Here is an 11,471-nt window from a genome sequence, read left to right as displayed (position 1 = left end):
AGCCTGTCTGCCCCTGGGAAATGCAGGGCCCCCGAGAGTATTTTAAAAGGTGACTACTGGTAGTGATAGATTGAGAGTTGTTAATTATATATGTGTGTATAGATATTTTATGTTTGTTTGGGGGCCACTCCCACCAGTGCTCAGGGCTTACTCTTGGCTCTTACTCTTGTGCTCAGGAATCACTCCTAGCGGGGGCTGGGGAACCATAGAGGGTGCCAGGGATCCAACCCAGGTTGGTTGTATTTAAGACAATGCCTGCACCCCTGTGCTAGCTCTCTGACCCTGGCAATCCATCCTATTCCTTCTGGCCCTGAGAATTCTTCAAACAAGCAAACAAGCCAAAAACCCAGGATCTGAGAAAAAGCACAGTGGGTAGTCGCTGTTTGATCCCTGCACCACGTATGTGCTGCAGGGGGGGTGAGCACAGAGCAGGAAACAGCCCCTGAGCACTGCCGGGTGAAGTGGGGCCAGGAGACGTTCAAAGGGCAGGTGGGATACCTGGGCTCCACCCTGGCAGTGTGGAAATAGGCTCCTCATGTAGCACCGGGAATGGTCCCCCACACCCAGGCAGAGGCTCCCCCAAGGATGTGAAGAAATCACTGTAGCACTGTCATCTCATTGCTCATCGATTTGCTCGAGCGGGCACCAGTAACGTCTCCATTGTGAGACTTGTTACTGTTTTTGGCATATCAAATACACCACGGGTAGCTTGCCAGGCTCTGCCGTGTGGGTGAGTTACTCTCAGTAGCTTGCCGGGCTCTCTGAGAGGGGCAGAGGAGGAATCGAACCCAGGTCAGCCGCGTGCAAGGCAAACGCCCTACTGGCTGTGCTATGGCTCCAGCCCATATAAAGAAATAATGACTGGGGCTGGAGCGATAGCACAGCGGGTAGGGCGTTTGCCTTGCACGCGGCCGACCCGGGTTCAAATCCCAGCGTCCCATATGGTCCCCTGAGCATGACCAGGGGTAATTCCTGAGTGCAAAGCCAGGAGTAACCCCTGTGCATTGCCAGGTGTGACCCAAAAAGCAAAAAAAAAAAAAAAAGAAATAATGACAACAAATTAAAAAAAAAACAACACAGGAGTCCTTGTAGCTCAGCGGTAGGATACTCGCCTGTCCAAAGTGCTGGGGTTTCGTGCCCCCCTCATACTCCCCACTGTATGGCAGAAAATAAGAGCAAAGAGCCAGATTCCATCCCCCTTGGCTGTGGGAGGGCCAGAAAACCCAGAAGGAGCACGACAAGGGGCCGAAGGAGGGAGGAGGAAGGTACCACAGGACCCGGCTCCCTGCCCGCAGCCCCCGACACTCACCGCCTTGGCAGCCTGTGTGAAGGTGGCCGAGAGTCAGAGCAGGCCCTGGGACTACGGCGTCAGGACGTGGGCGACCTTAGACCTGCTCTGTAGAGCGGGAGGACATAGGGGGACAGGCAGGGGGAGGGAGGAGGGGGCAGGGATGCCGCAGGCGTAGGCGTGAGGGGACCTGCCTGAGGTGCACTCTGGCCTTTCTCCCAGCATCCTGGGGCCTCTGCACTGTTCTGGGGCTGCCGTGGGGTCCCTGGACAAGACCCCCCCTTTCCGGAACTGGAGGAGATCAAGTCTGCCTCAGGCTGGCGGTGATGGTGAGGCCTCGTTAGTGCGTCAGCAGCCAGGCCTGCGTCAGCACTGTCCCCCCCGGGGCCTTCTCCCGGATGGACTCCACAGCCGTTCCTCTGCAGTCACACAACCCTGGAGCAGGGGGCGTGTGCAACACTCACAGAGCCCCCCAGATTGACACCAGGGTGGTGGCCGGGGGCTTGACTCTGGGAGCAGGAGGGAGCTAGGCCCCCCACTGGTTCCTCCTAACACAAAGCCACGGCCTATCTCCGTGTCCTTGGAATATGGGGCTCAGGGGCCCAGAGATGGGCACAGGCCACAGTGCCCACTGGGTGGGTCGTTCTTTCCCCACTCTCTGTGCGTCCGTGGTCCATGGAGCAATAGCACAGCAGGTAGGGCATTTGCCTTGCATGTGGCTGACCAGGGTTCAATTCCTGGCATCCCATATGGTCCCCTGAGCACTGCCAGGAGTAATTCCTGAGTGCAGAGCCAGAAGTAACCCCTGAGCATCACCAGATGTGACTCAAAAATCCAAAAAAAAAAAAAAAAAGCACAACAGAAAGAAAAAAAGAGGGGCTGGAGCGATAGTACAGTGGGGAGGGCGTTTGCCTTATACGCGGCCGACCCGGGTTCGATTCCCAGCATCCCATATGGTCCTCCGAGCGCCGCCAGGAGTAATTCCTGAGTGCATGAGCCAGGAGTAACCCCTGTGCATCGCTGGGTGTGACCCAAAATGCAAAAAAAAGAAAAAGAAAAAGAAAGAAAGAAATCCTGCTCGTCTCACACCCTGCCCCCACCCCTGGCTTATAGCTGTCCCACAGCCCCTCTCTAGCTGGGGGCAGGCCTGGCTGAGGCCCTCCTGGCTCCTGTCCCCCACTCCAAGCCTGTCTGTATTCTTGGAGGGTGATGCCCACCCAGTGTGAGGTGAGGACCACGGAGAAAGCCACTTGCCACCCAAACACACACACCCCCCGCCGCCACCCCCTATGGCTGGGAGCTCTGACCTTCCTGCTCGTGGCCTGTGCTGTGGCCGTGGCTGAAGCCGAGGAAAGCAGCTGGGTCTCCTCGTGGGTGCGGGAGGAAGTTTCTGCAGCCCGCAGTTGCTCTCAGACTGGGGCTCGAGGCATGTCAGGCCTTTCCCACCACCCCACTTCCTTCTCCTTTGCTGTTTTGGTTTGGTTTCTGAGCCACACGGAGAAGCTGGGGGCCTACTCATGGCTGGGTGCAGGGGTCATTCCTGGACTAGCTCAGGGGACCATCTGGGGTGCCGAAGGTCACACCTCACCTGGGTCGGCGTGTGCAAGGTAAGTGCCTTGATCCCTGTATTCTCTCTCCAGTCCCGTTCTGTTCTTTTGTTTTTGGGTCACACCCAGCTGTGCTCAGGGCTTACTCTGCACTCAGCAATTACTCCTGATGGTGCTCAGGGGACCATATGGGACGACCAGGATTGAACCTGAGTCGGCCGCGTGCATGGCAAGCACCCCATCTGCGGTGCTATCACTCTGGCTCCTGTACCCTTTCTGAACCCCAGGGATGGCTCCCTGCTGCCCTTCAGCGCCCCCTGCAGGCCTCTGGGCTCCTTACTATGAGGACCAGGGAAATCCCCGTTATGATTCCTGGCCCTGAATGGCCCCTGGAGCACTGCCAGGACAAAAGCCCAGTGTGAAGCAAGGGTTAACCCCTGAACACTGAGAGATGTGGCCCGACTCCCCAAGACAAATGGGGATTCGGTGAGCTTTGTGGGGAGCCGGGCTCCAGCAAGCCCTTCTCCTGCCTACACCCATCTGGATAGCAAAGGCCGAGAGGGAGGAGCAGGGGCCAGTCCCAGGGAGCTGCTGGGTGGATGATGGGTTTGGAGTCCTGAGGCTTATCCCTCCCTCCCCCAATAGCCAGCCATATGGTTCCTCCTCAGACACTGCCCGCCCTCCTCCCCCTCCTGCCCAGGGGCTCTGAGGACATCTGGGGGAATGTGATTTGCTGGGACAGGCTGCCTCCTGCGGCTGGGTGGGAAGCCCCCCCCCCGCCCCCCCCCGCTAGCCCAGTGCCCCCCGGGGTTATGGCCTTTGTGCAATCCGTGCAGGGTCCCAGCAAACTGGAGTCAGGGTGGGCTCAGAAGGAGAGCAGCCTCTGCCTCACTCAGCAGGAAGCACATGTGTGTGCATGTGCATCTCTGTGTGCGTGTGTATTCACACGCATGTAGGCCCTGGGGAGATTTGGGCATGGGCCTATGAACTCGCCTTGTTTTTTTCTTCCTGGTTTTTGGGCCACACCTGGCTCAGGACAGTGCTCATAGCATACTCCTGGCTCTGTGCTCAGGGATCATTTTTTTTTTTTTTTGCTTTTTGGGTCACACCCGGTGATGCACAGAAGTTACTCCTGGCTCTGCACTCAGGAATTACTCCTGGCGGTGCTCAGGGGACCATATGGGATGCTGGGAATCGAACCAGGTTTGGCTGCATGCAAGGCAAACACCCTACCCACTGTGCTCTCTCAAACCCCTCAGGGATCATTTCTGGCAGAGCTCAGGGGGCCTATGGGGTGCCAGGAATCAAACAGGTTGGCCACCACAAGGGGCTTTGGGACCACAGTGGGCTCTGCTTAGGGATCACTCTTAGCAGTGTTCGCCATGTGGTGCCAGGGACCAGACCAGGAGTGACGCCATGTCAAGCAATCGTCTTACCCCGGTACTGGAACTGTTTTGGGTTGTGTCTGTGTTGCTGAGATTCCATGTCTGTGTGGCTGTGATCTAAGGGCACACTCCCTCCCCTCACACCCAGCCGCAGGCCAGCTCCTGCTCAGAGGGCTGGACAACAGCATCCTTGGGGGCCAGTCAGGGAGAGAGCAGGCTGCATCTGCGCCCCAGAGACGGGGCCAGTCTCAGAGGCACCCCTGCTTGTCACAGGGGGACTGTTTGGCCTGTTTCTCTGTGACCAGAAGCCCTTGATGCCTGCAGGGAGGGTCCCCAGACGTGCAGGGATGTGTGTGTCCTTCCCTTCAGCCCCAGGCCTGGCGTGGGAGGTAAGAGTGTGGGCTGGCAGTGGGAAGGGTGCTCCTGGAGGATCCCAGCCCAGGGGTCCTGCAGGGATGCACTAGAGATGGTGCAGTTCACTGTCCCCGCGGACCCTCTGGGGCGGGACCGTGTGGAGAGGACTGGAGCCCACATTGGTTCGGGGCCAAATGGGAAGCCCCCTGTCACCACTGGTGGTCGTGCCAGGGTCAGAACCCCCAGGCCCAGAAGACAGGGGACCACCAACCCCTGTGGGCATCCCCCTACCTCCCCCAGATTACCCAGCTTTCACTGGGGTCCCTCTGATCCTCGTTTCCCAGGGGCAAGAAGCAAAGCCTAGGTTCAGAAAATAATTTAATTGAGAAACCAAGAACGACATCCACCAACAATGCAGCCAGTACGCGCGGGTGGGCGGCCAGCTCCTGTCAGGGAGGGTTTGAGGTCGCCAGAATCCTCGGACGCCAGCTGTGTCCCTTCTCCCAGCTAAAGTCACTCCATCCCCCTGAGAGCCCCTGCAGAAGGCAGAGGTGGGAGAGAGGAGGGGCCCCGCCCGACATGGGGGGACACGGGCCGGGTGCTGCTACCCTGGCGCTGAGCTGTGTGTGGCCTCTCGGGTCCTGCAGCCCCTGCGCTTCGGCAAGAGGGCAGTCCCCAAGGAGGGACACGGGAGGGATGAGGACTGATGATCCTCACAGTGCTCGGGGACTGCTCCTGGCTCAGTGCTCAGAGGTCACTCCCAGTGGTGCTTGGCGGGACCCCAAGGTGCTGGGGATAGAAGCCAGGCCTGCAGCATGCAGAGGCGGCCCCGATCAGCCCTCGGGGCCATCTCCCCTCGCTCCTGCCCCTGCGCCAGTGGCACCCAGGCCTGAGCTCCTCTGAGGTGCCCTGCCCTGGCAAAAACTCCTACATAAGTCTGGAGTCTCACTTCCAGCTGTGAGGGTGAAGGGGGCCACTCCGGGCTCGGGGGTCCACAGGCACGTGGTCCCTGAGGGTCCTGGTGCAAGCTGCTCCAGTACAAGTAGGGTGGTGGGTCCAGTGAGGCTCCGAGGAGGCTGGGGCTGGCAATGGACGGTACAGCCCCCCACAGGCCCCCCGCACCTCTCCAGTATGGAGCAGGCGCACCCCGCAACCAGCCCGACGCATACCAGCCCCCAGGGAAGGCAACATCGCCCCAGCCTGGCTGCCTGCTCGGCCAGCCCAGGCCCACAGAGGCTCAGGCTGAGTGTCCCGAGGGAGCTAGCTGGGGGCGATGAGGGTCTGAGGGGACCCCGGGGAGCCTGTGTCGGTCCTCTGGGTGACTCGTAGTCTGTTCAGTCCTGGGGTCACTGCAGGGTACAAGCTGTAGGGGGGAGCGGGGAGGGCCAGGGTCAGGGTGGCGGAGGTGCCGGACACGCCGCCCTCGCCCTCGGCCCCCGGTGGACTCACAGCTCCGCACAGACTCCGACAGCGGCTCCTTGTCCAGGGCCTCGGCCGCCCAGCGAGACTCCCTCACCTGCGGGACGGACGGTGGCGGTGAGAGGCAGCAGAGGGGCCGGGGGGGCCACCAACAAAGGGTCTCTGAGCACGGCCAGAGTGAGAGGGACGCAGGGGACCTGGGCCAGGGGGCCCCACGCCTGCTGCCCACCTTGATCTGCTCCTTCAGGTACTCAGCCCGAGCCATGAGATTCTGGATCTGCCGGGAGAGACGAGCCCATGTGTGCAGCCCCTCTGGGTGCCGCCACCACACCAGGACTTCAGAGTTCTGTCTTGGTTTTATTTGGGGGTCACACCTGGTGGTGTTCAGGGATCACTCCTGGCTCTGTGGTTAAGGCAGACTCGGGGAATCAAATGTGCTGGGGATCAAACCCGGGTTGGCTACATGATGAAAGGAAAGTGCCCTACTCGCTATACTACCTCTGGCATTCTGCGTTCTTGACTTGCTCCCTCCTTCAGGAAGCCTTCCAGTAGATTTCCTACCAGTGGGTCCCAGACCCTGCCTGTCGCTCTGCACCCCCACCTCCAACCTCCAGCCTGAATGACAAACCTGGGCTATCCCCCTCCCCCTCCCCCCCCCCGCAAGCCTGATGCCCAGACTTGGACATGGGCCCAGGAAACCTGCAGAAGACCCATTTGGGAGCAGGGAGGGAGAGAGGGAAGAGGAAGCCCCACCCTCCCGGCCCTGGGGGGGCACCTCAGTATGAAGCAGCTCCCGCCTGCGCCCCGGGGGTTCCGCTGCAAAGAGAGGGCAGGACGTAAGGGTGAAGGAGGCGAGGGCAGGCAGGAGATCAGGGCAGGGGAGGAGCTGAGGCCCGGGGAGGAGGTGAAGGCAGACTTGGTTGGGGGTGCGGATAGATGGGCAGGGGTGAGGCGGGGGTGAGGGCAGGGTGGGTGGGAGATGAGGGCTGTGAGGGCAGGGTGGGCAGGGGTGTAGGGCAGGGGTGAGGGCAGGATGGGTAGAGGCTGAGGGCAGGGTGGGGGGGTGAGGGCAGGGTGGGCAGGGGTGAGGGTGGTGGGGTGGGCGGGGTGAGGGCAGGGCCGGCTGCAGGAGGGGCGGCGCCTCACCTGCCAGCAACAGCAGCAGCTCCCCCAGGCTCTGCTGGTACAGGTCCAGAGAATCTTGCTCTGCACTAGTCTCCTCCTCCTGCAGCCACCAGACACCCCCCACCCCGAGCCCATGGTCACTGAGGGTCACTCAGGGACACAACCTGACCCCCCCCCCCGAAACTCCCTGTGGGGGGCATACCTTGGCCATGGCAGCTGCGGCCACATCCAGTGCAGCAAGCATCCGTGGCTTGTCCCGGGCCATCTCTGGAATGAGGGGCAGGGGCTCAGGTGCTGGGGCCAACCTGTGTCCCAGGAGCCCCCAACCTGCCTCTCCCCAGGGGTCCTACCTCGAAGCAGGTCGCGTGTGGAGGCCCCCTGCTTCAGCAGGGCCTGGTTGGAGGAGGAGACGAGGACCTTGAGCTCCTCGGCCCGAGAGACGTACTGTCCCACCTGCGGGGGGCGGGGCTGAGGGAGCTGCAGGCTGGGGACCCCCTTCCCAGGACAGAGCTGCGGAGGAGCCAGCTTGGGTCCAGGCGCCCACCCGCCCACTCACCTTCGCCTTGATGGCCTCCTTGCGCTGGGCATCCACCTCATCTGCAGAAAGGGGGGTCTGGTGAGGAGCCCTCGCCCCTGGCACGGCCCCCAGCGCCCCCCCCCCGCCACCCGGTATGTCCAGGGGCCTGGACACTCACAGTGCAGTGCGGGCACGAAGAAGTCCAGCGCCTGGCAGTACAGGGACAGTGCGGCCGCCGCGTCGCCCTCCTGGTCCTTCTCCACGGCCTGCACCACCAGGGCGGTCTGCGGACGAGCAGACCCGGAGTCGTACCCGGCCCCGCGCGGGGCGACGGGAGCGACACCGCCCCCCGGGGGCCCCGCTGAGCCCCCCACCTGCCCTGGGGCTGCTCACTGCCTGGGCCAGGCTCTGGGCGCTGGGCATGTGCCGCAGGTCCACCCAGGGGTGCACGAAAAAGTCCTGGAAGGAGATGCGGCGGGCGGGGTCTCGCTCCAGCAGCCGCCGCAGCAGGTCCCGGCAGTCTCGGGAGAGCAGGGGCCGCAGGGGGAGCTGCGGGCGGGGAGGGGACCCCAAGTCACACTTGGCTCCAGCCCTTCAGCCCCGGCCCCGAGATGCTGCAGAGCCAGAGGCCTGGGGGACAGTGAGGGGCCAGGGGTGCTCTCTCGAACTGCCCCTGAGCCCCGTCCTCCCCCTGGCCTGGACTCCGGGAGGCGGGCCTGGCTCTTTCGGGGAGCTGCGGGGAGCCGGCCCACTCCCGTCTAGGGGACGGTGATGAGGTCTCTGAGCCCCACAGGCTCCAGCCCGGTCCGCTCACCTCGATGACTCGGTTGCTCCGGATCTTCTCTTCCAGCTCAGAGAACGACCTGGAGGCAAAGGGGGGCTGTCCGAAGAGTGCTTCTGTGGAGGGAGCAGAGGGCGGGCTGCGAGGGGCGGGGCCGAGCCCAGCACGGCCCATTACCGGGGAGGGAGGCCCGGCTGCCCGGGGGAGGGGGGCGGCTGCGTCCTCACCATATAGGATGACCCCCACAGACCAGAGGTCCACGCGGGCGTCGTACTGCCGCTGGCACACCATCTCGGGGGCCATGTAGAGCGGGGAGCCTCGCAGCACGTGCTTCTCGGTGCGGGGGCACATGTGCTGCGCGAAGCCGAAGTCTGCAGGGGGAGGCCAAGCCGAGGGCTTGTGTCACTGCTCCAGGACACCCTGCTCCACCAAGCGTCCCTCCACACCCCCCCCCCATGTCTTCTGGGGGGGCAGCCTCTCCCCACTCCTGATTCTTATTTTTTTGGTCTTTCTGGGTCATACCAGCAATGCTCAGGGGTTTGAGCATTGCTCTGCTGACTCTGCACTCAGGAATTACTCCTGGTAGTGCTCGGGGGACTATGTAGGATACCAGGGATCGAACCCGGGTTGGCCGGGTGCAAGACAAATAGCGTGCCAGCTATACTATCACTCTCCGGCCCCGACTCCTGATTCTTGGCAAGGACGCTAGTCACATGCTCCACAGATAAGGGTCCCCAAGGCTGGGACTCCACACCATCACCACATTCCCAGACTCTAGCCCAGAGTTCACTCTCATCGCCTCTTGTAGGGGCACGGCGGCCCTTCTCATGCACACACCTGACACCACCACCGGGGTCAATCTGGTGCCCCAGTACTGGTTGGTGACACAGGCCCCTGTGCCTGAGCCTGCTGCCTGTCCCCTGTCCTCTGCCCTCTGGAGTCCAGTGTGGGTGGCCTGGAAAGGGTCCAACCTTGGAGGGGAGTGGGAAGGTGTGGGGGAGTTATCACCCCCTCTTTGGCTCCCTGCAGACACTTCGGCAGAGTCTTCAGAAGAACCATGGCGCCGGCCGGCCGCAGGCACCCCCAAACCGCATCCCACACCTCCAGACTCACACCTGCCAGCTTCAGGTGCGGCTTCTCCAAGGAGCTGAGCAGGATGTTCTGCGGCTTCAGGTCCAGGTGAGAGATGTTCCGTTCGTGCAGAAACTGCAGGGCGCTGGCTGCCGAGGGCGTGGGCAGAGAGGGGTCAGGAGCCCCAGCTCCCACCGGTCCCACACACCCCAGCACTCATCTACACCTTTCAGCTTCACAGCCAGGCCCGGGTCCAGCCCGCAAGGCCTTAGAAGCGAGTACAGGCTCCCACCACTCGTGAGAATTTTCTCTGTCCTTTCTGGGCACCCCCATTCTGAGAGGCTTGGCTCTTACTTTTTTCCTTGGCTCAGTGCGTCCTCACCCCCTGGGCCCCAGGCACTGACGAGCACAGTGTGGGGGAGTGGGGCCTCTCCTCCCATCCCTCAGTCTCTATGCCCGGGCTGGACATGCACTGATGGGGCTCCAACACCCCAGGCGGAGGTGGCCAAGTGTTCTAAGAGCTGCGGGGCTGGCAGTGAGTGTGGGGAGGGTGAGGGGCCGAGAGCCCGGGCAGGGGGCAGGCCGGCGGAGGAGGCTCTTTACCCAGCTGCTGCAGGAACACGCGGGCCACCTTCTCGGGCAGGATCCTGCGGGTGTGGATGAAGCGGGACAGGTCGCCCCCCGCACAGAACTCCATGATGAGGTAGATGTTGTCGCTGTCCCACTGCCGGAGAGGGGAGACAGGGAGACGGGAGCTATGGCTGAACGCCCCTTCTCCTGCCCCCTCGGGCGGGCCCCTGTCCTGGCTCCCCACCTGGAAGTCTTTCAGCTGCACGATGTGTGGGTGCTGGATGCCCTTGAGGATCTCAATCTCCGTCAGGAGGTTCTCCACCGACGCCTTGTTCAGACTCTTCTTGGCCACACACTTGATGGCCACCACCTCTCGAGTGTCCTTCTGTAGGAATTTTTTTTTTAATTGCTGTTGTTTTGTTTTGGGGGCCAAACCCGACGGTGCTCGGTATCAGCAATGCTCCTGGGACTATGCAATGCTGGTGATCCAACCGGGCCTCCTGCATGCAAAGCCAGTGAGTGCTCCCGCCCACACCGCCTCTCTTGGGTGCCGGGGGCCAGGGCTACAGAGAAAAAGGGCTCCAGGGGCTTCTCCCCTTCCGAGTTGAAACAGACACCGGGTCGGCCCGCACCCCGTTCCCAGGTCAGCGAGGCCCGGGGTGTCTGGAATCACAAGGCCCATCCAGCCTCGGGGTTCTCTCGGCCTCTGCTCCAGGCCCCAGTGCGCTGTGCTCTGCAGCCCCGGCCTTCAGGACTGCCCACTCCACTTGCTGTCCAGTGCCGGGCTCTGGAACCCGCCCCCCCTCCCCCCGGCGCCCCTTCCCTGCCCCCCAGGTGACGCCCGCCCGCCCGCTGGCTACTGTCGCGGGGGCCACACCCGGAAACGCTCTGCGGTGGCTCTCGGCTCTGCACCCAGGGGCCACTCCCGGCCTCTGGGGCCACTCGGGGCGCCGGCCCCGCGCCCGGGTCCGACCTAGTTCTCCGGGCACCGACGGGGCGAGGTGTCCCTCGACTGCGGGGACCCCCCCGGGGTGCGCGGTCGTGTCCCGGACCCGAGGCCGGCGGGGGCCAGGCCGGCCGCGGCCACCCAGCTGCACGCGGGCCCCCCGCCCCGCACCCACCTTGGCGTAGGCCTTGTACACCGTGGCGTAGGTGCCGCTGCCCAGGCGCTCGGTGAGGATGAAGCCGTCCACCCGCGGCGGCCCCCAGCCCGGCGCCGCCATCCCGGCCAGCCCGGCGCTTCCTGCTTTCCGGCCCGGTTCCGGCCCGGGCGCGGCGGGCGCCGGCTCCACAGCGCCCCCAGCGCCGCCCGCCGGCACTGCAGCGCGCCCGCCCGGTGCGCCAGGGGCAGCCGCCTCACCCGCCGAAGTGCGTTTGGTCGCCTCCAGAGAACGGTCCCTTAGAGAATCATCCC

General features: G+C 63.2%; 1 protein-coding gene across 3 annotated transcripts; it reads right to left on the bottom strand.

The window, feature by feature from the left end:
• Positions 1-4,939: 4,939 nt before the first annotated feature.
• Positions 4,940-11,327, bottom strand: ULK3 (unc-51 like kinase 3). Of its 3 annotated transcripts, none has more exons than XM_004611742.2 (16): positions 11,179-11,327; positions 10,302-10,442; positions 10,091-10,211; positions 9,532-9,636; positions 8,644-8,787; positions 8,450-8,532; positions 8,029-8,184; positions 7,814-7,919; positions 7,675-7,715; positions 7,469-7,571; positions 7,321-7,385; positions 7,140-7,218; positions 6,769-6,809; positions 6,223-6,270; positions 6,024-6,090; positions 4,940-5,937 (listed from the first exon to the last, which is right to left on the bottom strand). In XM_004611742.2, exons 1-16 carry the CDS (start codon positions 11,278-11,280, stop codon positions 5,921-5,923), a joined length of 1,419 nt encoding a protein of 472 aa, XP_004611799.2. In that variant the 5' UTR covers positions 11,281-11,327; the 3' UTR covers positions 4,940-5,920. The 3 variants fall into 3 exon arrangements, 2 of the variants coding, with proteins under 2 accessions (XP_004611799.2, XP_054987100.1); XM_055131125.1 differs by having other exon boundaries at positions 10,302-10,439; XR_008629192.1 differs by lacking the exon at positions 6,769-6,809.
• Between the last annotated feature and the right edge of the window lie 144 nt (positions 11,328-11,471).

Source organism: Sorex araneus, chromosome 3, assembly GCF_027595985.1.
Source record: "Sorex araneus isolate mSorAra2 chromosome 3, mSorAra2.pri, whole genome shotgun sequence".
NCBI lineage: Eukaryota > Metazoa > Chordata > Mammalia > Eulipotyphla > Soricidae > Sorex > Sorex araneus.
Note: the sequence above shows the minus strand (reverse complement) of the source record. Positions and strands in the feature narration are given on the sequence as shown.